The sequence below is a fragment of the Dasypus novemcinctus genome, chromosome 11 (assembly GCF_030445035.2).
Source record: "Dasypus novemcinctus isolate mDasNov1 chromosome 11, mDasNov1.1.hap2, whole genome shotgun sequence".
NCBI classification, from domain to species: Eukaryota; Metazoa; Chordata; class Mammalia; order Cingulata; family Dasypodidae; genus Dasypus; species Dasypus novemcinctus.
This window is the reverse complement of record NC_080683.1, coordinates 13,662,031-13,687,339: the sequence shown is the minus strand read 5'-3', so window position 1 is coordinate 13,687,339 and position 25,309 is coordinate 13,662,031. Positions and strand designations below refer to the sequence as shown.

The following is a 25,309-nucleotide window of genomic DNA, read 5'->3' as shown; positions in this document are numbered from 1 at the left end:
CCCCTGCCCCCTTGCTCTCCCGCCCCTTTACCCGAGAGCAGCAGCAGCAGCAGCTGCAGCAGTGGGAGCCAGGGTCTCCGGGCCACGCGGAAGAGGAGGGAGGACCAGGGGCCGGGCCGGACTCTGCTTGGATTTCCCAGCATGTCTGCCGAGGAGAAAGCGAGGCTGGCTGGAGTGCGAAAACGGGGGGACAGGTTCTCTGGGTCCAGCTGCAGGCGTGCCTCTGGCTGGAGGGCTCAGTCCTGCCCTGGCACCTGGCTGTGGGGACTCTGTACAGGATGTTGGCTGTCCCTTCCCTATCAGGACCTTCCTACCCCCCTGGGGGCCGAGCTGAGAAGACCAGCAGGAAACCGTGGTCAAATAACTGGCTGCCAGCTCCTTTTCCCTCCCCTCTCTGTGCACTGCCTCTTCTTCGCAGGGTCCTCTTTGCCCGCCTCCCCAGGGTGGGTGACAAGATCAGGGCCACTTAATGGCCTGACCAGAGCTCTAAGTCCCACTGGTCCCAGGATGTGGTCGGAGACCACAAGCCCACGCTGCCTGGTGGGTCAAGTGGTGTCTCCACCCATGAGCTTTTGTGGGTACCAGAGGGGAGAGGAGGGGGAGATTCAATTCCAGGAACCGAGATGCAGGGAGGGTTCCTGGCAAAGGTGGGAAGCCGGGAGAACAGGGGCAGAGAGAGCAGAGAGCGTGGAGCAGGCTCATCAGGAGGGATGGTGGGGCAGATGGATGCGCAGGGGGCCGAGAGCGGAGGGAGGGGCGGGGAGAAGGGAGCAAAGGGGTCCGGCCCTCAGCGCCCCCCACCTTCGGTTACTTGAGAAATGTTTGCTTCATTACTACATAAATAGATGAAATTCTCTAACATCTCATTAGTGAGCTAGTGAATGTCTCATAGTGAATGTCAGCACATTTAAGATTTTGTTTAAAAGGGGGTGATTGACGGAGAGACCAGGAGCGGGGTGTCGCTGCATGTACTTCCAGTCGCAGCCACTGGGGGCTCTGCCGCAGGCTCGGCAGCCTTCGCGCCTGAGCCCCCCGGGCGTGGGGTGGGCGCTGCCGGTCGACCTATTGGGTGACCTTGGATGACCTTAGGGACCTCTCAGTGTGCCCCGAGGGGGACAGGACGGGAAAGTGGGGCTCAGTCCACGGCTTTGACCCCGCCCCCACCCCTGGTCCCCGCTCGGCGCAGGGCCCTCCTCCTTGTGGTGGAGTGAGCCCGGCTGGGGTTAAGAAACGGCAAAGGGACAAAGGAGGGCGCAGTAGGGATATCGGGGCCCAAGGGGCCCACCGCGGCAAAGCACGGCGGAGTTTCAGAGCTGGAAGTAAACCGGGGCAGTCCCTCGCTTGTGCGGTGTCCAAGTTAGGATGCGCGCTCGTCCGTGCGCTCTGAACTCCCACGGTAGGTCTGGGAGGGCGGAGGTGAGGCCCAGAGACGGTCAGCGATCTGCTCTAGGGTGCCCAGTGAGGCTGCGGGGTTACCAGGCCAGACCTCCTGACTCGCGCGCAGGGCCCCTTCGACTGAAGCCTGGCTGAAGTCTTCCGCACAGACCGCACAGGAAGCGGGGTGTAGCAGAGGCGCCCCCGAATCGCATGCGGATGCAGGGGCCACGACGGGGCCAGCTCCAAGGGCTCAGCTTCTCCCTCCCCGAATCTAATCACGTACCCCGAGGGGGAGGGAGGCAGCCCTGGCAGGGTGTCGCTGTGTGTGTGGGTGTGTAGCAACTGTTTCCCCACTCTGATTTCCACTGCCCACCACTGGGAAGGGGCGCCTCCTCCCCGCAGGCCCCCAAGATCACCCTGCCCGTGTATCACTATCTGCTCATCCCTCCAGCGTGTGTTCAGCTCGGAGTTGTCCGCTGTGTGCTGTGCTGCGAGTGCGTCCTCTCCCTCCAGGGGGAGGTGAGCTCTCCACGGGAGGAGCCTACCCCTTTCCGTGCACTGTGGCCCCCCATCCGTGTGAGGGGCCATCAGTCTACATAAAGTTGGGGTCTCAGGCCCAGGCAAGGACTCTGCTGGAACTGTCTTGACCGTCTGTCTCTTCTGGCAACTTGGGCCTGGAGCACAGGAGCTGGGGAGAGGGGAGCCTGGGTTCTGCACCTAACTCCCTGTTTGGGGTGGGGCTGGCCCTGCAACCAAGGGGCTCGTGTCACAGGTTATATTTTTCCAGGAGGGGCGAGGGCAGGTTCTCTAGTGGGATTTTGGGCTCTGTCAGCAATGTCCCCGCAGAATGGGGTCCAGGACCTACCTTCAGGACAGAGCACAGCAGAAGTCCTGCCAGAAGGCCTGGGGTCCAGGGCTGAGCACCTCTGCCCAGCCTCCGAGAAGGCCCTGTAGGGACCTCAGGCGCCTCGGCCAGCTGTCCTCCCAATCACACCCACAGGGAGCCCAGAGGACGAGCCGGGAGCTGAGGACACAGTGTTCCCTGGGGCCATCCCTCCCCTACTCCCCCAGAACGTGTCCAGGCAGACCACAGCTCAGTTTCTCTGTACAATGGACACATTACACCTTCTCTTCCTTCCGTTCTGAGATCCAGTGGCCTCCTTCTGGGGCTTCCTGTCTGTGGCCCCGCTCGGGTGCCCCGCGGGAGATCTTGGCATTCCAGGACGTCAGAGCTGAGTGGGTGTGAGCCCCCTCCTCAGAATACACAAATGTCATATTCACAGGAGCTGATCAGGAGTGGGCTCTGATTTGATTACTTATGAGCCTGACCCCACACCCACTAAATTTGCTCAGCATCGGTTAGTCTCCTGCGTATCCTGGGCACTGCAGAGTCATCATCTCTCTTAGTTCTTCTGAGAATTCTTTCTGGTAGGCAATGATCAGTTCCACTGTTATCACGTGGGAAGCCAAGGGCCCATGTGCCCAGGCTCACTCAGCCAGCAGGTGGGTGCTGGGGTTCCCCCCTGCCTTGCCTCCTCAGGGCCTTGCTTTCTTCAACACACTCTCCTGCACACAAGCCACACGCTGGGAGGCCAGTCTGGGCAGGTGGACGGGCCCTGGCCATGAGCGGCAGTGCAGGGCCGGAGGGCCTGGCTTCATCTGAGAAGCACTGGGGAACCCGCATGGTTCCTGAGCAAGGGAGAGGTCAGAGCTATGCTTAGGGGAGACCTGAACTGGAAGCGGGGAGCCTGCATGCAGGAAGCTCTGCCCAGAGGCTCTCGCTGTCTTTGATGAGGGCCTGGGGTGAGGAATCCAGGGACCCCTGAGCTGCAAACATCTGCAGGACCTGGGAACAGAGGGAACAGGGGCAATAAAGAACCGATGGATATACTGGAAAATTTTTTTTTTCAATGTGAGACAAGACATATAGTTTCTAATTCAATTGGCCAAAATTTCCTAAATATCATAGTATACAGATCAGACTGGAGAGTTCTGTTGTTATTTAATGTTTAGTGTCTGTATGTTTTGCTTACTGGGGCTCATTTGTAGCATGTTTTTGGGCTGGTGGTAAAGGGATATAAGGATTTAGGGCTTTCAATCAAAGAATTAAATTTGAGTCTTGATTTCAATTAAAGGAGTACGTTCACGCTTCTAAGCAGAAAGCCGTTCCTAAAACGTTTAGGAAAAGGAGCATAATTAGGTAAATAACCAAGCCCAGCTGAGCCCAGCCTTGAACAGCTGACCCTCGCCTATCCCACAGACGCATGAGCAAGAATAAATGAAAGTTGTTTCTAGCCCAGAGTTGTGGAGTGGTTTGCTATGCAGCATTATAGTAGAAATAGCTGACTGAAACACTATAGCAGGTCTACTAGATACTCACAGGTTCATTGGAGTAACAACAAATAAACAAACAAAAAAAACAAAACCAATGGGTTAAACAAGAGAGTTTTTCTCTCTCAAAAAATGTGCGGAGATAGGGAATCTGAGGTTAGCACGTTAGTGCCAGAATGTCAAGGACCAGAATCCTTGCAAGGCCATCACATAGTTCTAGATGGCTGATAGAAGGCCAGCAATCAGTTTCAATAAAGTCTTTAGTAGATTTAACACATTATTTTATGTTTATTTACATCACGATGTTTCCATATAGTCTAGAAGGGACATGCAAATTGTATTCAATACTAAACAATATACATATCATTCATCAATACTAATCAGTGACATGAAGGAAAAGAATTAACATAGACATACAGAACACCCGATTCTGTAATTAACAGCAAGAATTCAGGGAATGGATGAGAAACTTTAAATAACTGAAATAAATATCTACAGAGATACTGATAAAGACAGTGCATCTCCTTAAAAACCAGCCATTTACAAATGAAAGCAAACTGCAATATTATTTTTATTCAATTGACAATAATTTGAAGAGTGTTCACACCCAGGGTTGGCAAACACATGGGGAACCAGGTACGATCACACTTCAGTAGTGGAAGTACAAATCCTTCAGCATTTTTGAAGGCAAATAGGGAGGGTCTATGACATTTAGCACGTGCACTCTTGGACCTACTGATTCCATTATCCATCTTTGAGAAACACACATGGACACACACACAGGTGCAAGGACGTTCATCGCACACTGTTTACAACAGGGAGCCCCACAGGGGTATAATAATGAAATTTACGTTCACCTCCTCTAGACAGTACTGTGTAACAGTTTTTAAAGAATGGGGCCGATTTCATATGTGAACACAGCTGACTTTCCAGAGGGCTCGCTGAAGTGCTGCAGAATGGCATGTGCAGTATCATCCCACTTAAATAAAATAATAGGAACTCGAACAGTATATTTGCATGGTGCATAAACCTAAATTTGTTGAACATGGATATTGTTTTGAAAGATACATGAGCTAATAATGGGGGCAACTTTTGAGGAAAGGAGTGTGAGTAGCATGGGGGAAAGGGTGATGAAGTGACTTTAACCTTTTTATTTGCCTACAACTGCATTGTGTGTTTTTAATGAAAAGCCTCTCTATACACACATTTATGTATTACTTGTGAAATGAATAAAATAATTTAAATATTATAAATTATTAATATATTGACTTTTTTTAAACGTTAAGGGAGGTAGACTGGGAAATGGGTCAACCAGAGAACCTGGCAGGCTGAGGTTTTTGGGTGTCAGCCCCAGGGCAGGACACAGATGGTGGCCTTGGCTGAATCCTGTTAAGCTGAGGGGCATCTCTGAAAGACTGCAGGGATGGTACATGTTCGAACTGACGTCTGGGGGATTCAGTGAGAGCACACCACACAGAAGATAAGCTTCCAGAGAGGGGATTTGTAGCAGTTTGATATTGTTTATGAATTCCAAAAATAGATATTGGATTATGTTTGTAAACTGGCCTTTTCCTCTGGGCATATTAGATTATATTGGATTTGGAGGTTTCACTTTTACTTGATTAAATAATGATTGAGGCTTTGATTAGGCCACATCAGTAGGACATTGAGAAACTGCACCGCAGAGAAGGGAGTTTTGAGTTTTGAACTGGAGCCTTGCGAAGTAGTAAACACACAGGAGAAGAACACAGAGAAGCAGATACGTGAGGAAGGAGAGAAGGCTCCATTAAAGGCAGAGGCCCTGGGAAGAGAGATGAGCCATTTGCCTGAGAGCCTATAGCTGGCCTTGTGGAGAGAGCAAAGCAGCTGAGCCTGGAGAGAAACGAGCCCCAGGAAGAGAGGAACCCAGGAAGCCTGAACCCTGGTGAATGTCGGCAGCCAGCTTGCTCCAGCACATGGCAACAGACTTTGGTGAGGGCAGCAAATTATGTTTTATGGCCTGGTAACTGCAAGCTTCTACCCAAAATAAATACCCTTTATAAAAGCAACAGATTTCTGGTATTTGCATCAGCACCTATTTTGGCTGACTAATATAGGATTTAAGCAAACCTGTCACCAGGAAATGTGGTCAGGACAAGGGCCAACTGTGCATGGAAGGGGAGCCAATAAAGGGGCGGTCAGTGATGGGCCCACTGCCCACAGTGGAACAGGAAGCTATCTCCACAGGTAATCAGATTCGCACATGCACACATCAATTTTAGATTTCAAGATGGGAAGCAGGGGTAGCTCGGGTGAGCACCTGCTTCCCATGTATGAGGTCCCGGGTTCTATCTCTGGTAACTTCTAGGAAAAAAAAAATATTTCAAGGGATCTTGGTCATAAAGTCATTGTACCCTGTATTTAGGTTTCTACTCTGTAATTTTGGGGCTCTGAAATTTTTGAGCAATTTGCTAAACTTCTTAAAGTTTCAGTTTTCTCTTTTATTTAATGAGTATTAGGGGATTTCTCATAGAATTATTCTGGAAATAAATGAATAAAGCCTTTAAACAGTTAAAAAAATGCCTGCTACATGTCATTATTAATAATCAACATCTACAGGGAAGTGGATGTGGCTCAAGCGATTGGGCTCATGTCTACGATATGGGAGGCCCTGGATTCGATTCCCGGGGCCTCCTGGTGAAGGCAAGCTGGCCCATGCGTTGGAAAGCAGAGAGCAGTCAGCAAGCACAGGTGGCAAGGTGGAGGGGGGACAAAAAAATCAACACCTACAAACCATGTTTTCTTGACTTTTAATGGTATATGTGTATACACGAAATAGCAGTAAAGTTCTAGAAGAAAGAAAAATAAAATTTATGTAATTTTTTTTTGGTGGAGTAGAATGCTCTAATCACTATCCAAAGGTCAGAAACTATACAGAAAGAATAATAGGTCCTCCTCTATAAAACTGAAACTTGAACATCATAAAAAATATGATCAACAAACTTTTATAGCAAATGGCAACTGAGAACAAATGTGTCCTTCATGTTTGGCAGATAAAGGGATAGAGGTCTTTAAATCAATAAGGGAAATGAACACTTCAGTAGAAAAATGGGACAAGGATATGAGCAGGTAATTTTCTACAGAAGAAATATAAATATTCAATGTTAATAAAATAAAATATATTCAAAATTGATAGTATTCAAATAAATGCAAAACCTCTCATCAAATTGACAAAAGTTAAATTATAACAACCATGGTTGGAAAGTTTGCAGGGAGAAAGTAATTGAATCCTCTGCTGGGTAAAAATAATTGATACTGCCTTTTGGAAAGGTAGTGTAAAGAGAAGAATCAAAATCTATTTTCAAAAAAGACATAATCTTTGACTCGGCAATTCTAAATCTAGGAATTGAAAAAGGGTATAATGACAGTTATTGCAGTATTAAGTTTTTAAATCTCATCAGAATAATGCAAAATAATTCAAAATTTAAACACTTGTAAAAACACTTGGTAAAGGTAGTCTCAATATCTGCATGCTTATTTCTTCCTTCCTTACGGAATCAGTTAAAATGTTTTTCATATATATTATATTGATAGTTATTGATTTTACAGTTTTAGGTATTATCCATTAAACATGTACCATGGAAGATGAAGATTGTCGCTTTTCCACATTGATCTAATGCCCATCCTTTCTTCCCTACCCACATTCTCCCAATATAGTCTAATTGTAGTTGTTAGTAAAATTCCTATTTAGGTTTTTTTTTTTTAGAAGTTGGCTATTATTATTATTATTTATTTATTTATTTATTTATTTTTTAAAGATTTATTTATTTAATTCCCCCCCTCCCCCGGTTGTCTGTTCTCTGTGTCTATTTGCTGCGTCTTGTTTCTTTGTCCACTTCTGTTGTTGTCAGTAGCACGTGAAGTGTCGGCGGCGCCATTCCTGGGCAGGCTGCACTTTCTTTCGCGCTGGGCGGCTCTCCTTACGGGGCACACTCCTTGCGCGTGGGGTCCCCCTATGCGGGGGACACCCCTGCGTGGCACGGCACTCCTTGTGCGCATCAGCACTGCACATGGGCCAGCTCCACATGGGTCAAGGAGGCCCGGGGTTTGAACCGTGGACCTCCCATGTGGTAGACGGACGCCCTAACCACTGGGCCAAGTCCGTTTCCCTATTTCGGTTTTATATTTAATGATAATGTAAATATTTTTTCATAGCCTAGCCATGTGGTTTATATGATTATATTTCCTTTTTGGTATAACTTTCTATATTTCCTGTAATTAGTAATTACAAGGGATAGTCATAAGATAAAATTTCCCATTCCCTTAGGGACAAATTGGAAGGAAAACAGGAGTAATGGATCCCAAACAATTCTGAAACTCTTCAGGGCATACTCCATCAGATTTCAAGGTCTGAGAGTCCTTTAGAGACTGATACCTCGTCTTTAGGGCCCGATGGAGCAGCAGTCCCACCCCTTCCAAGTGCTTGCACAGTGGCCTTGCTCTCCTCAAACACTGGGGTGAAGGCTCTGACATCTCCAAGAATCGGGGTGGTGGTCATACTCCAGGCTCCACTCTGCTCAAGCGTTGGAACAGTGGCTAGACCTAGGCTCCACCCCTGTCAAACTTTGGGATGGTGTCCAGCCTCTGCAATCACCCAGGCATCTGGGTGATAATGGGGTGGTAACATTCTTCTGAACAAATGGGGTGGAAAGTCTGTCCTCTCTAAACTCCTTTCTACACACAAGTGTGGTCTGCTCTCTTGACCAAGAAGATGTCTTCTGTCCAGACCTTGGCTTCCATGGTTATGCCTTTGAAAGTCGTTTTTCCTACAATCCGTCCCCTTTCTGTTCCTTTTACTCTAGACTGGCAGTGCTTCTCTTAGTACAGATCTTGCTAAAAACTTGTTGGTTTTGCATGTAGCACACAGGGGTCCAACCCTCAGGCAGTAGGACCTTGCACAAATCCTTTCTGGATAGCTGGACTTCCAATCCTGATTTGAAATGAAATGACTGACTGGTTCCATTTCAGTTAAATCTTCACATGCAGCATATTCTCTGGGGATTCACCCCAGAAGCTAAGAATTTTCCAAATCATCAATTTCTGGTTTCTTTTTGCCAAGGAGTTCAATTCTCAGCTTATCCCTTTCCCCTCCCATTTTACTACAAGCTTCAAGGAGAAACCAGGCTGTAATTTCCACATTTAGTTTGGAAATTCTCCTCAGCTAAATAGCCAAGTTCAGCACTTTCAAATTCTGCTTTCCATTGGACATCAGCACTCAATCTTGCCAAGTTCTCTACCACTTTAAAACAAGGGTTGCCTTCCTTCCAGTTTGCAATGACACATTCATCATTTCTAAGGCCTCATCAGAAGTAACTTTAGTGTCCATCTCTCTACCAACCTTCTCTTCAAAGCAATCTAGGCCTATTCTATCAAGCTTCTTACAATTCTTCTAGAATCTATCCTTTACCCATTTATAAAGCTATTCCCACATTTTTGGTATTTGCAATAACAGCATCCCATATTCCTAGTGCTAAAATATGTTTTAGTCTGCTGGGATGCTGTAATGAAGATAATGTGAAATGGTTGGTTTTTACAAGGGGGATTTATTAGTTTACAAGTTTACTGCTTCAAAGCTGAGAAAAATATCCAAATCAAGGCCTCATCAGGTAATGCTTTCTCCCCGAAGACTGGCCGTTGGTGATCCTGGACTGCTCTGGCAAGGCACATGGCAGCATCTGCTGGTCTTTCCCTTCTCTCTTGGGTTTTGTTGCCTCCAGCCTCATGCTTCCATGGCTTTCTCTCTTTTTGTTTGAATTGCATTCTCTTATAAAGGACTCTAGTTAGAGGATTAAGATCCACTCTGGGCCACACCGTAACTGAAGTAACTTAATAAAAAATGTCCTGCTTATAATAGGTTTATACCCACAGAAATGGATTAGCTTTAAGAACGTACTTTGCTGGGGTCCATAAAGCTTCAAACCACAACAATCTCCATGATAATGATACATACGTTTGAATTTAGGACCCACACTGATAATCAAGATTAATTAACTTAATCATATCTTTTGCTGTATTAGGTAATAACACTGTTTTGCTTTATAAGGTAATATTAACTGGTTCCCAGGATTAGAAAGTATATCTCTGGGGAGCCATTTTTTCTGCTTATCACAGGTGTATTCTTTGTTTTTTTAAGATTTATTTTATTTAATCCCCCCTCCCCCCTGCCACTTGCTTGCTGTCTGCTTTCTGCGTCCACTTGCTGCGTGTTCTTCTGTGTCTGCTTGTCTCCCTTTGTTGCATCATCTTGCTGTGCCAGCTCTCCACAGGCACGGGCCATCAGCTCTCCATGGGGCGCAGGCTGTCACCGCTCTGTGGGCACAGGCCAGCTTGCCCTCACAAGGAGGCAGGGGAAGCAAACTCAAGGGCTTCCCATATGGTAGATGGGAGCCCAATTGGTTGAGCCACATCTGCTTCCCACAGGTGAATTGTTTTTTTATGAAATATGAGTTAACAGATGTTTTAGTTTGCTAAATGCTGTCAAATCAATATACCAGAAATGAGTTGTCTTTTACAATGGGGATTTATTAACTTATGAACTTACAGTTCTGAGTTCATGAAAGTGTTCAAATCAAGGCATCATCAGAGGGAGAGTGGCTGTAGCTCAGTTTGAGTGCCTGGTTCCTGTGCATGAAGTCCTGGGTTCAATCTCTGGTACCACCAAAAAAAAAGAAAAAAAGAAAAAAAAAGGGCATCATCAGAGATGCTTCCTCCCTGAGCTCAGCTGGGGGCAGTTGGGCATTTGGCAGCAGCCATTCATCTCTTCCTGCTCCTCTGGACCTTGTTGCTTTCAGCTTCTGGCTAACGTGGCTTTCTCTCGGCTTCTGTGTTCCATTGATTTCAACTTCTGGTTCCCTGGGACGTCTCTCTCAGCTTCTCGATTCCTCTTTCTTTGCAGCTTTTTTATGTGTCTGCAGCTTTTTTTTTTCAAATTCTACTTAATTTATTCATTTTTTAAAAGATATTACATTAAAAAAATATGAGGTCCCCATTCACCCCCACCCCCCCCCACCCCACCACTCCCCCCACAGTAACACTCTCCCCCATCATCATGACACATCCATTGCGTCTGGTGACATCTGCAGCTTTTTATTCCTCTGATTATAAAGGACTCCAGTAAGGGGATTAAGACCCACCCTGGTTATGCCCTAATAACCTAATCACAAGGAAGTTGCCTTAACTGGATCTAATCCAAAGGTCCCATCTACAACAGATTTATATGTGCAGGAGTGGATTAGCTTTATGAACAGGATTTTTGAGGGTCCAAAAAACTCAAACCACACCAACAGAATTAGCTCAAGATGTTATAATCATCAATAGACAACTAACCATGGGAGGTACTGATATGGGCGTTAAAAAACCTACCTACAAATTGGCTCTGATATAAGTCTCAACTTCCAAAGAACAGTTAGTTCCCATCAGATTTACAGCTACAGGAAAGAAAAAAGATGAATTGCTTCCCAGGTAATTATAACATAACAAAGAATTTCTTTTGAAAATCCTTTTATAAATACTTGGCAAAGAAAGACCCAAAAATTCAAAATAAAATATTAGCAAACTAAAGACAGAAGCATAAATAAAGAATAACATATCATGATTAAATAGCCTCTATTATGTGAATGCAAATGTGTTCAATTATCAATGTTATATCAGTGCATGACTCCACTTTAGTAAATCCAGGAGAAAACCAAATGAGAACATTGAGAAGTGGCAGAAAGACATTTGGTAAAATTCAATATCCATTCTTGATGAAACTTTTATTAATTCTATAACTAGGTAACTGCTCGCTTAATAGATTAAAAAGATCTATTAACTAATCAATAAAATTACACTAATGAGGAAACATACTAAAAGTTGGGGTCAAGATAAAAATGCTTGGGAAACGGACTTGGCCCAGTGGTTAGGGCGTCCGTCTACCACATGGGAGGTCTGCGGTTCAAACCCCGGGCCTCCTTGACCCATGTGCAGCTGGCCCATGGGCAGTGCTGATGCAGGCAAGGAGTGCCGGTGGGGGAGCCCCACGTGCAAGGAGTGCACCCTGTAGGGAGAGCCGCCCAGCGTGAAGGAAAGTGAAGCCTGCCCAGGAATGGTGCCGCCCACATTTCCCCTGCCGCTGATGACAACAGAAGCGGACGAGGAAACAGGATTCAGCAAATAGACACAGAGAACAGGCAACCGGGGGAGGGGGGGTGGGAATTAAATAAATAAATAAATCTTAAAAAAAAAAAAAGATAAAAATGCTCAATATCAAAACTATTGCTTTTGACAGTGATGGTAAATGTGATTATGTAAGAAAATAAGATTGGCTATAAAAATGTAAATAAATAGTCCAAATTACCATTATTTGCTGGTTATGTAATTACTCAAAAACTCAGGGCTATTAACTGAAAATCTATTGGAACAAAAGGACAGCTTTTTAATTCATTCATAAGTCCATTCAACAAATCTTTACTGAGAGTCTACCATTCTAGACATAAGGACTAGATTGATAAATAAGACAAATTTCTTGCTCTTGTTTTGCTTATATTCAGAGAATTGTTCTTGGCAGGATGGGGTGGGCAGAAATGAGATATTATAGTAATAACCAAGTAAATAAATTTTAAAAAATCATAATAAAAATAAGTCCAATGCAGGAAATCATAGGAATATGCATTTTTAATTCAAAAATTCAATTTTAATTAAAATTTACAAAAAATAATAATCTACTATAAAAAGAGCAACCATTTCAGACATAGAAATATTTGATAGAATTCACCAGTTTAGGTGACCCAGGATGGCATTTCTTTACCTGCAAGCTAGTAAAAAAAAGGAGACTAGACAGGCTCATTGCTCCCTGAGATGGAAAGGGCATTCCTCCAACACCACCGCCTGCCACCGCCAATAAGAGGGACTGATTGGGAACACTGTTAACAATAAGGAGCCAGGGGAATCGCTCTCTTTCCCCACCAGGCTGGAGATTGTTCTCCCCCACTGAGCCACAGCTGGTGGAACCAGCAGCAGCAGCCTGTCATGACAGGTGGCTCCCAAAAAGCCTCTTTGTCCATGTTGGACTGAGATTCTCCTCCCCTTCCCAGAGATTCGCAGGGTGAGCAGAGGGTACTCACAGGGAGATCCTGCCATACTGAAGACCTGGCCAGAGCAGCCTTTTCATTCCTTTGGACCTGACACACCTCTCTCTCCTCTGGGAATTTTGGGCAGCTTGGACTGAGGAAATCCCTTCCACCTGCTCTGGCAGCACCAGCAGGGACTGGGGATGGGGAGGGGGAGGTACTCCAGAAGCCAAACCGACCAGACCAAAATACACTGCAAAGGCACTGAATATTAAACTGTCTCCAGAACCACAGCCCATAAACGGACTTTGGCCCAGTGGTTAGGGCGTCCGTCTACCACATGGGAGGTCCGCGGTTCAAACCCCGGGCCTCCTTGACCTGTGTGGAGCTGGCCATGCGCAGCGCTGATGCGCGCAAGGAGTGCCGTGCCACACAGGGGTGTCCCCCGTGTGGGGGAGCCCCACGCGCAAGGAGTGCGCCCCTGAGGAAAGCCGCCCAGCGTGAAAAGAAAGAGCAGCCTGCCCAGGAATGGCGCCGCCCACATTTCCCGTGCCGCTGACGACAACAGAAGCGGACAAAGAAACAAGACGCAGCAAATGGACACCAAGAACAGACAACCAGGGGAGGGGGGGAAATTAAATAAAAAAAAAAAAAAAAAAAAAAAAATTGGAATAAGATGCATGTGCCAAAGCAAAACAGGATGATTGCCTGCTCAGATAAAAGATTTAAATAGGGCCTAGTGTCCTAACATAACAGCCAAAATGTTCAGGATACAAAAAATAAAAATAAAAAAGCACTGGTCACACCAGGAAATAGGAAAACCACAACTTTGAATCGAAAAAGACAATTAACTGATGCCAACACTGAGATGAATCAGATGTTGGAATTATCTGACAAGAATTTTAAAGCAGCCATCATAAAAATGCTTCAATAGTCTATAAAAATTTCTTTTGAAACCAATAAAAAAGTAGAAAATCTCAGCAGAGAAATAGAAGTGATTTAAAAAGAACCAAATGGAAATTATAGAACTGAAATATACTACAACAATAATAAAAAACACTCACTGGATTGGTTCAGGAGTAGAATGAAGATGACAGAGGACAGAAATACTGAACTTGAATACAATTCAATAGAATTTACCCAACCTGAAGAATAGACAAAATAAATTGAAGAAAAAATGAACAGAGCTTCAGGCACCTGTGGGACAATAACAAAAGATCCAATATTCAGATCACAAAATCCCAGGAGGAGAGGAAAAAGAGGGTAGAGCTGAAAGAGTATTAAAAAAATAATGGCTACAAACGTCCCAAATAAGGCAAAAGACACAAACCTATAGCTTGAAGAAGCTCAGTGAACCTTAAATGGGGTAAACCAAAGAAATTCATGCTGAGACACACCACGTGAAAGACACAGAGAAAAATCTTGAAAGTGAACAAAGAGAAACAATCACTACTTATAGGAGAATGCCGATTTGAATGACAGTGGATTTATCATCTAAAACCAAAAGGGCCACAAAGAAATGACACAATGTTTTCAAACATGAAAGAAAAGAATTAACACTGAATTCTGTCTCTAGCAAAATCATCCTTCAAGAACGATGAACTGTCAGGGGCAGTGCCCCCTTCCCCTGGGGTGTATAAATACTAACCCTAAAACAGGTCTCTCTGCGGCGAAGTGGGCACGAGGAGCTGCCACCCGCTGACCCTGACACAAGCAGTGGGCCTCCGTGGGACACCAGCCATGATGGGTCTCTTCCCCTGCTCTTTTGGACCCTCTGTGCTGTGTAAGGAATAAAGTGGTCATTTGCTCAAAGTTTCTTTGTGGGTGAGCCTGTGATCCTGGGACACACCGTATATCAATTTGCTCCACAAACACCATGTATAATCACTCTGAAAAATGAGATACCTAGGCATAAACTTAACAAAACATGTACAGGATCCGTAAGCTGAAGATTACAAAATGCTGGGAAGAAATCAAAGAACACCTAAATAAATGGAGAGGAACGCTGCGCTCATGGATTGAAAGAATCATGATAGCCAATATGCCAATTCTCCTCAAATTGATCTATAATATAGAGTTAATGCACTTCCTAGCAAAATACCATCAAGGGTTTTTTGTTTTTTTTTGTTTTTTAAGATTTATTTATTTATTTATTTATTTCTCTCCCCTTCTCCCCCCACCTCGGTTGTCTGTTCTCTGTGTCTATTTGCTGCATCTTCTTTGTTCACTTCTGTTGTTGTCAGCCGCACGGGAATCTGTGTTTCTTTTTGTTGCATCATCTTGTGTCAGCTCTCCGTGTGTGCGGCGCCATTCCTGGGCAGGCTGCACTTTCTTTCGTGATGGGCAGCTCTCCTTACAGGGCACACTCCTTGCCCGTGGGGATCCCCCACGCGGGGGACACCCCTGCGTGGCAGGGCACTCCTTGTGTTCATCAGCACTGCGCATGGGCCAACTCCACACGGGTCAAGGAGGCCCAGGGTTTGAACCGCGGACCTCCCATGTGGTAGGCGGACGCCCTAACCACTGGGCCAAGTCCGCCGCCACCATCAAGGTTTTTTGAATACGTAGAAAATACTTTTATAAAATAAATTTGGAATACAGTACCTAGAGTAGCTAAAAGCCAGAAGAATCACTGTATCAGATGTTAAGGCTTACAACATAGCTACAGTAATCAAGACTGTAATATTGGTGGAGGGAGAGACCCATACATCAATGGAACGGAATAAAGAATCCAGATATAGACCCACACAAATATACTCAAGTGATTTTTTAAAAACTTTTTATTTTGAAATAATTTCAAAATTCAGGAAAGTTGCAAAATTAATATAGAAACAATACATAGAACTTCAATATGCCTTCCCCCCATACCCAGATTTAACAACTATTGGTATTTTGCATTATCAGTTATATCATTCTCTCTCATCACTCATTTATCTATCTATCATCTCTATCCATCCATCCATCCACATAATTATCTACTTTTTTTCTAACACGTGAGAGCATGTTGTGTATATCATATTCCTCTAATACTTAAGCTTCCGGGAAATTAGTCATCACAGAGGGCGTTTGGACAGTGCAGAGCCCTGACTCAGGCAGGTCCCCCTCTGTACCTCACTGTGTGTGTGCAGGTGGTGGGAGGTGTTGGCCGAAAGGAGCTCCTTTCCACTCAGCTTTGAGCCTTCTCAGGGGCTGGTGGGAAGCTCTGCAGGGGCCCAGGGCAGAGGGCCCCAGACAGCAAGACCAAGAAAAAAGGCCAGGGAAGCCTACCTCAAGGACTGATGGGAGAGGGTGTAATATCCTGGGCTGGTGAGGCTAATGTGTCAACTCGGCCAGGTAATTGTGCCCTGTTGTTTGGCCATGCAGGCACTGGGCTACCTGTAATACAAGGGCATTTATGGACTTTAGTCATCAGTGAATTTACTGCATAGATAGCTGATTACATCTACATCCATCAGGGAGAAGAGTGACATTTTATCCAATCAGTTGAATGCCTTAAAAGGAGAAGCGATTTCAGCATTCAGGGAGAATTTCCCAGCTCGTCTTTGGACAGCCGATGTCTCCCAGGAACTCCTAAAGGACCTTCACTGGATTTTTCATCGGAGCATCCGGTTTGCAGCCTGCCTGCGGAACATGGACTTGTGCATCCCCTCCTTTATGTGACAGAATTTTAGAAAAGCTCGTACTATTAACAGATATCTCCTGTTGACTCTGTTTCCCTAGAGGGCCCTGACTAATACACGCCCCCATTTTACAGTCAGAAAAACCAGCCCTTGTGTCCCTGAAACCAGCTGAGAAGGGGGCGTGGAGAGGTAGGGCTGCCTTTGTATGTATGACTCCGCGGTCTCCGCTTCTTCTAGTCCTGAATCTGCGGGGTCAGGGGGAGCGTAGAGTGGGATTCCGGCTGTTCCTCTAACAGGGCGCAGACTGCCTGCCCCCCAACAGGGACTCGCAGCCCCACCTTTCCTGGGGTCCTCCCAGAGCCCAGGTCCCCCGGAGCCGTCCGTCTAACTTCCACCCGGGACAGCCGTGCCTGTGAGGGGGCACGGGGGTAAGCCCTCCCAGGAGCTGGGGCCTCTCTCTGAACCGCCCATTCCTGAGCTCGGGCCGCGCTCCCCGCACGCCGGGCACTTGGCGCCCCTGGCGGCCTGAGAGCTGGCCCTGCGTGGAGGGTGCTCGCCCGCAGACCCAGGTGGGGTGGCCACGGCTCGGAGAAAACGCGGACTCCATCCTCCAAGTGCTCGCGGTCTGCTGGGAAGAGGGGACTTGTCACACAGCAGAGGGCGCCGCAGAGGGGCAGGAGGCGCACAGGGAGCGGCGCTCGGGAAGAAGGCGCCGTGGGGCCGCGCAGAGGAGGGAGGGGCAATCCCAGGGAGACGCGGCGGAGCCGCTCCCGGGAGCCCGCGCGCTCGCGCCCCTGCCAGGCCGGCCCTGCCCGCGGCCGCGGGAGAGGCCCGCGCTGCAGGCCTGTGAGCGTCCCTGCGCTGCGCTGCCGGGGGTCCCTGGCTGTCTCCTGCCCGCCGCACGTGCAGTAGAACGAGCCACGCCCCGACGCTCCGGGAGTCTTAGGAAAGTCACGCCGACGTGCTGTGCCTCGTTCTTCACTGTGAGGGGGGAGAGTGAAGACTAGTTAAGGATTGGTGGAAATCAGGTCACGCCACGGTTCCCAACGTTGTCTGCACCCTGGAATAATGTGGGGAGTTTGGAAATATCGATGGGGGAGGGGTTCCTGCGCCAGCCCGCCTCGTTTACTGGGCCTGGGGTGTGTCCTGGGCTTTGCATGTTTAAAAACTACGCAGGACATTCTGTGGTGCGGGCAAGTTGGGAGCCCCAGAGGAAGACAGCCCTGTGAGGAGGCTTGGTAAACTCGAAGTTGCAGATGTTTTTAATCTTTTGTCCTAAGGTCCCTTCTTTTCGGCGGCTTTTCCACAGAATTGAAATTCCCTCCCCACTTTCCTGGTATCTTCTGGCCATCCCGGTACCTCTCAAAGTGGACAACGCAGATTCCCTCACTATCTGAACTCAAAGCAGACAAATACGCACGCCTACGGTCCGAGAGCCGTTTATCCCAAATGCGCCATCAGATTTGAGAGCGTGCACCAGGGAAGACACTCGAGGTGCCCTGAGGCCAGGAGAGCGGACGAGGGTGCTCCCCTGTGACGCCTCAGAGGTGGCCCCAATGGGGTGGGTGCTGGGGCTTCTGGGGTTCCCAGTGCTTAGTTCTGCCAGGCCCTGGGAGCAAAACCAACCCAGGTGCAATATAGATAAAATCTTTAAGATTTAACGCATTATTTCATGTTTATTTACCACATGTACAACACAGTGTAGAGGGGGTGAGAAATGTGTATTCAAATCCTAAACAAGAGTGCTTGTCTACCGCACACAAACCTACCCACTAACGAGAACGTTGCGGTGAAATCCCGTGGTCGCTGGTATTTGGGTGGTGGGTCTTGGTGCTTCTTGGGAGGGTTAGTGCTAAGTGGGGAAGAGCTGGGGTTGGCTGGCTGGGAACCCACGACCTCCGTTCCATTTGTTCTAATGGAATCCGGGCAGACGCCGCCTGAAAACTGCCATGGGACATGTGAGCGCCAGGGAGGGAGGTGGGTCTGTGTCATTTCAACCAAGACACTCCTGGCCGTGGGGTCTCTGCCCTCCCGGGGACCAGAGGGGCGTAAGGGCTGGTTAGGCCTCCAGTGCCACCTGTCCTTTCCCAGGGGGGCCGGGGGCAGGGGAAGAAGAAGAGAAAAGGGGGAGAGATTAGATTTATTTCATCCTAGTTTCGTCCAGGGTCTTTCAGGGCCTTCCTGGCCCTGTGGGTGAGTGCCTCTGGGGTGGGGGGTGGCTGCTTGGGGAACAGGCAGGGGCTGCCAGCAGCAGTCCCAGTGCCTGGAGCGGCGGGCGGGGGCTGATGGGCTCTGTGAGGGAGGATGTTTCCCACTAACTGGAGCTTTCCATAGAGGGCCCCTTTCCCCCTCTGCCCACAGAGTCCGCTCAGACTTACCCAATCTCCATCTTCCATCTTGATGTGCTGGGGAGAATGAGCTGAATCAGGCCCAGTTCCTGGGTCTATTTGTTCTGGAAGCACCCGGTACCCCCACTCAAACACCCCGGCCCTGGGAGAAGGCGACATGGCGCTGGAGTCCCCACGCCTGCTGCTGGCCCTGCTGCTCGTGGTGTCGGGAGCGGCAGGAGAGGAGGCGGGTGGAGTGAAGGTGGCACGAGGACAGGTGTGGACAGGTGTGGCAGGGGCCACAGAGCTCTCTGGGGTTGGGCTCTGGGTGGCAGCTGCCCCATTCCTTAGGGTGATCTGAGGCTTGTGTCCTAGTTCCTGGGCGCAGAAGAGAGTGAATGAGGTCCTGTGGGCAGTGCAGGGCCAGGCGGTCTCGGTGAAATGCCGATCCATTTCCCAGAAAGGTGTGTGCACGAACCATACCTGGTGTGAGCAAGCAGGTAAAGGTCATTGTGTCTCAGTAACCATCCGTCCCAGCCCCCTGGAAGTGTTTCAGCTGCCTCCATATTCTATCGGGGACAACCTGCTGCTGGCTTCTTCCCAGACACCATGGCTGAAGTCAAGAGAGAGCATGCAGGACACTGCTGGTGTGGAACAGACGATGCTAAAGGGAAACATCAGCCTGGTGGTGTCTGCAGATGGGCTCTTTGGTGAGGGAGTGGGACTTCCTGTGGATTCTGGGGAAATAAAGTGGCTCACCCCCTCCCCGTGCCTCCATCACCCCAGATCCCACCAGCTCCTCTGCTCCCCCCGCACCTGTGGGGTAGCCACCTCCACCTGAGCGTCCTGGCACCGGCAGGTGGGTGTGATGGACACACGGGTCCACTGGCCACCAGGCCGCCCATGCGCAGGTGCAGCCTGCTATCTGTGTGGGGGCCCAGGACCAGGAGCCCCAGGCAGGGCACAAGGGTGTTCAAGGGCTCCCTGATTAGAGTGGGATGCTGTGGGATAAGTGGCCTGTGGTGTCGCCCCAGGAGCCTGACCTGAACCTCCCTGCCCGTGGGGTGACTCAGTATCAGACGGCTCTCTGCCCAGCGCCCCCCATCCCAGCTCCTGCTCTCTGCCCAGCTCTGGGAGAAGCCTCCTCTCCTGGGGACCCCAATCCGCTCCGGCCTGAGGGAGTCTGAGGGGCTGGCTCAGTCCCTCCCCCTCTTCCTCTTAGGGCTTTGGGGGCTGACCTGTGCTCCCTTCTGGCGACCCTTCCCTGCCGTTCCCTGTCTGTGATGCCATCAGCTGCACTTGCTTTATCAGAGAGGAACCTCAGTGCATTTTCCACCAGGGACTCTGAGCACAGGTAGGTCTGGGGTCTCAGCAGAAGGGAGGGGCTTGGAAGGGCTGGGCAGGTGACTTGGGTGGTCTCTGATTAAGGAAAGGGGAGACCCAGGGAGGCATTTCCTAGAGATGAGCTATGCGAGGTGAAGGGGGTCTCTAGGCTGAGCTCCGAGCTGGACTGGGCAGGGGTGAAGGAGAAGCTCTAAACCCACCCCACGACGGAGCGCAGAAACAGCCACTGCGTCTGGGATGAAGGAGCTGTGCTGTCAGCGCTGACGTCACAGATGCGGGAAGTGAAGCCCGAGGAGGCACGTGGCCTGCCCCAGGTCCTCAGCTTCTCCAGGGCAGCGCCAGGCTCGCCTCAGGCCTCCTGCCTCCTGGTGCAGGGCTCCTTGTGGGCTCCGGGCTCCTCCACGGGCACCCGGGGCATCCCCCCCTGGGCTTGCCCAGTTGGACCTGGCGCTCCCTCCCCGACCCTGTGGAGGCTACTTTTCCCTGAGCCCATGGCCTTCTGCTCGCCATCCACTGGCGCTCTGTGCCGGGGCCCAGAGACAGCTCTGACCACTTCTCTCGTCCTGTGTAACCTCTGCCTCCACCTAGGGTGCGTAGGCTCCCGTGATCCTGTCCCAGGGCAGCCCCCCAGGGCATTCAGGGTGGGCCTCATGCTCCAACCCGCCCCAGCCCCAGGTGGAGGAACCCCTCCTCCCAGCCCGGGTCCTTGCTCTCCTCTTGTCTCTTCTCCTGCAGTGGAATCTGCCTTCTTTTTCCCTTCCAGTCCACCTGCCGGTAGTTTCCTGGTATTTCTTTTTTTCTTTTTTCTTTTTTTAGATTTATTTATTTATTTATTTGTCTCTCCTCCCCCCGCTCCACCTCAGTTGTCTGTTCTCTGTGTCTGTTTTGCTGCGTCTTCTTTGTCCGCTTCTGTTGTTGTCAGCGGCATGGGAATCTGTGTTTCTTTTTGTTGCATCATCTTGCTGCGTCAGCTCTCTGTGTGTGCAGCGCCATTCCTGGGCAGGCTGCACTTTCTTTCGCGCTGGGCGGCTCTCCTTATGGGGTGCACTCCTTGCATGTGGGGCTCCCCTATGCGGGGACACCCCTGCGTGGCAGGGCACTCCTTGCACGCATCAGCACTGCACATGGGCCAGCTCTGCACGGGTCAGGGAGGCCCGGGGTTTGAACCACGGACCTCCCATGTGGTAGGTGGATGCCCTAACCACTGCACCATGTCCGCCGCCTCCTGGTATTTCTGTTCCGTGCATTCCTCGCGACCAAGACACTGGTGCTGATTGTCCTGCTTGTGCTCCTGAGCTGGCCAGTCCTTGTGAGTGGGGCTGGTGTGGCCTGGGGACAGGGGGACGGCGTCTGTCCTGGGAAGGAGGGGCCGCGGAATGGAAGGAGCAGGGACCAGAGGTAGCATTTACATGTAATCACTCCTATCTAATAGTGTTGCACCTGTCTATCCCTGCACACGTCGTTGTAACAAGCTGCTGCCTTCTTTCCTCATCACACTCATCCCCAAGATCCATGTCCACTCACAGCTGCTGGGCTGCCAGGTTAAGGCTGTGTGCTCAGGCGTCTCCCATAACTAGCCCTCAGTGCACGCACAGACATACGGACACATGCACGCTTACAGGCAATCATCTCCACCTTGGGGACCAGGCCTGCCACCTGGACTCTCTCCTATGATCCACCCCTCAGAGAGGACCGACTCGCAGGTCAGGGAGAGTCAGAGCCCAAAGCCCGAGAGCCTGTGCCTTGAGGGGAAAAGGTGTGGGAGGGAAGGAAGGATGACAAAATCAAGTAAGAGGACAAAAGGAAGGGAAGAGGGTCAGATGACAGCAGCAGGCTTGGTGCTGGAGGAGAGTCAGTGAGTGGCTGTGCTCCCGCATCTGAGTTCCTCCTCTTCCTCATTGCTCTGCAGAGCTGTGCCTACACTCTGGCCTGCTGAAGGCTCCAGGGCCCTGGGCGCGCCCTGCTGACCTGGGACCAAGGGTGGGTTTGGTCCTCCCACCTGCTCCTCCTCCTCCAGTACTGGTGAGATCTGGAGCCTCGGGGAGGAGTGGGCTATTTCTGCATCTGTGGAAGATGAATTCCCTCACCCGTATGTGGGGGCATCGCCCACCCCAGCACTGAGGACCCCAGATGCCTCCCCCAACTCCCTGTCCCTAGAGTGCAGCCCCACCCCCTGCAGGACTCTCCCTGTTGTGCTGGGCCACTCCTGGAGCACCCCCCTCCCCCATCAGTGGACCAAACACAACTTGGCATCTTGCCTCTTCCTGCCCCTAGGGTTCCCTGTTCTGTCATCGGCCCATAGATCTGCTGGTCACCCAGGTCATCATTGCCCATTTCTTTCAGCTATGGTTCTTCTTCCTGCCTTTAAAGAAAATGTTATTAGTTCATACCATACAAGAAGGAAAATTTTGATTTTTAAAGAAAAAGATATTATTTTTTAAAATTTATTTCTCCTACCCCCACCCCCATTGTCTGCTGTCTGTGTCCATTTGCTGTGTGTTCTTCTGTGTCTGCTTGCATTCTTGTCAGTGGCACCGGGAATCTGTGCCTCTTTTTGTTGTGTCATCTTGCTGCATTAGCTCTCTGTGTGTGCGGCGTCACTCCTGGCGCATTCCTTGTGAGTGGGGCTCCCCTACATGGGCACTCCTTGTGTGCGTCAGCACTGCGTGTGGGCCAGCTCACCACACGGGTCAGGAGGCTCTGGGTTTGAACCCTGGACCTCCCATATGGTAGGCGAACGCTCTATCAGTTGAACCAAATCCACTTCCCTTGATATTTTCAAAAGTGACAAACCAACTTAAAATTTGTCTGGAAATGAAGGAAAATCATTCCCATCATATACAGCAGGAAATGGGTTAATAGATTGGGTACATAAACATCTTTTTCTTTTAAATAAATAAGAACCAGGGAAATAGTTCCATTTTTAAAATGGGCCAAGGATATGAACAAGTAATTCATTATGGAATAAAAGAATGAATAATATGTATGAATATTTGTTCAATGTGGCTGATAATCAAGGAAATGAGAAATGAAACGAAACCTGGCTCTTCACCGTCAGGTTAGAGAAGATTAAAATAAATGATAATAATATCAGTGTTGGAGAGGTGTAGGGAAAAGGGCATCTTCATTCACTGTGGGAAGGAGATAATTGATATCCTCTTTCTGGAGGGGAATGTGGTGATGAATTAAGAGGCAGAAAAAGATAAACAAACAAAAGAAATACATAGCATTCGAACCAGAGTTCTAAAAAATGTTCTCAGCAAGTAATTTGACAAGTGTCTGGTGACTACTGTTCTTTTAAAGGGTGAAGTAATTGTGTGAGACTCAAAATGCAAATGCAGTCCCCTGCTCCACCGTGCTGGCCACCAGGTCCCAGTTCTTTAAAGGAACCCTCTTCATGTTGGTTAATTTTCCGTGTTAGCCTGGCTGGGTTATAGTGTCCAGCTGTTCGGTCAAACACTGGCCTATTGTTACCGGCGGGGAAGGGGGCGCATTTCACAGATGGGATTAGCGTCTACAACCAGTTGACCTTAAGTAAAGGCGATGACCCTCTGTAAAGTAGGGGGACCCCATTCAATCAATTGACGGTCTGAAGAGCAAGAACCGAGGGTTCTGAAGAATCTGCCTCAAGACTTCAATGTCGACTTTTGCTGGAATTTCCTGTCTGCCAGTTTTCCATGGGGGATCTAGACTCCCTCCCTCCCTCCCTCTGTCCCTCCCTCCCTCTGTCCCTCCCTCCCTCCGTCCCTCCGTCCCTCCCTCCCTCCCTCCCTCCCTTCCTCCCTTCCTTCCTTCCTTCCTTCCTTCCTTCCTTCCTTCCTTCCTTCCTTCCTTCCTTCCTTCCTTCCTTCCTTCCTTCCTTCCTTCCTTCCTTCCTTCCTTCCCTCCGTCCCTCCCTTCCTTTCTTCCTTCCTTCCTTCCCTCCCCCCTTCCCTCCCTCCTTCCCTCCCTCCCTCCCTCTCCCCCCCTCTCCCCTGTTCCCCCCATTGTCTGCTCTCTGTGCCCATTTGCTGTGTGTTCTTCTGTGTCTCCTTGTATTCTCATTATGCAACTCCAGGAACTGATCCTGGGACCTTCCTGAGTGGGAAAGAGGCGATTACTCTCTTGTGCCACCTCAGCTCCCTTTTCTGCTATGTCTTCTTATTTTCTCTCCTCTTTGTCTCTTGTTGCATCATCTTGCCACGCCAGCTCTCCACATTGGCTGGCACTCCTGCATAGGTGGCTTTTCCTACACAAGGTGGTATTCCCATGCAGGGTGGCTCTGCTGCATGGGGCCACATTCCTGCATGGGCCAGCACCCGACATGGGCCAGCTCTCCAGGTAGGCCAGCTTGCCCTCACCAGGAGGCCCTGGGCATCGAGCCCTGGACCTCCTATATGGTAGACGGGAGCCCAGTTGGTTGAGCCACATCCATTTCCCAGGATTTCAACATCACCTATGCCAAGCCTATGGCTTGCCCTACAAAATTTGGACTTGTCACCCCCCACAGTCGCATGAGCTAATTCTTTATAATAAATCTTTTATATATAAACACACACACATACATATTCTGTTGGTTCGGTTTCTCTGGGGAATCCTGACTGATTCTTCAAATATATTCAGGTATTTACCTCTGTGTTTTTGGAAAAGAAAAAAGAAAGTTTCTACTGCTTTTGGTTGATGTTTAAAAGTTGTAGATGTTATCCTTTAACCACCTATTAACGAAGATGAGGATTGGGTAATTTAATACATCATTTTCCCACTCACCTTTACTTCCTCTATCCCTAAAATCTCAATATAGTCAAATCAAAATCGTCCATAAAATTGATAGTCAGATTTTACATTTTCTTACTGATCAATATTTTCATTGTCATTTCATGAAATAAATGCACTTTGATTAAGTTGCCTTTTCAGTATAACTTTTTTATTATCCCTGAAGTTGCCTTATTGTCTTCATTGGTTTTATTTTCTAAGTGACCACTACTAATTCATTGCCAAACTCTCTACCGAAAGTGTACCTTTCATCTCGATAGCTTTGAAGACATTAGCTGTTAATCAGGTTCATTCCTTCAAGCCACCCTAATATGGCCATGTGAACTTCTCTGATCTGAGTTGGTTTCTTTCCAAGCTGCACAGCTATCCTGGAAGTTCTCCTGTCCATCCTCTAGGGAGTAACCTTTGCCTCCAACCAGGTTTGGATGCACTCTTTCCTGAATTGCATGTCTTTCTCCTTCTGTGTTTTCTT

The 25,309-nt window shown here is 48.8% G+C and overlaps 1 protein-coding gene across 1 annotated transcript in view; it reads right to left on the bottom strand.

Moving 5' to 3' along the window:
• NCR2 (natural cytotoxicity triggering receptor 2) overlaps window positions 1–18,921 on the bottom strand; it is a 32,476-nt gene extending 13,555 nt beyond the window's left edge. The window contains exons 1-3 of the mRNA XM_058307694.1: window positions 18,793–18,921; window positions 3,130–3,223; window positions 32–145 (exon numbers count right to left, since the gene is read on the bottom strand). Of these exons, the coding sequence (XP_058163677.1) occupies window positions 32–145; window positions 3,130–3,223; window positions 18,793–18,921 (337 nt within the window). The remainder of the gene's footprint in view (window positions 1–31; window positions 146–3,129; window positions 3,224–18,792) is intronic.
• Between the last annotated feature and the right edge of the window lie 6,388 nt (window positions 18,922–25,309).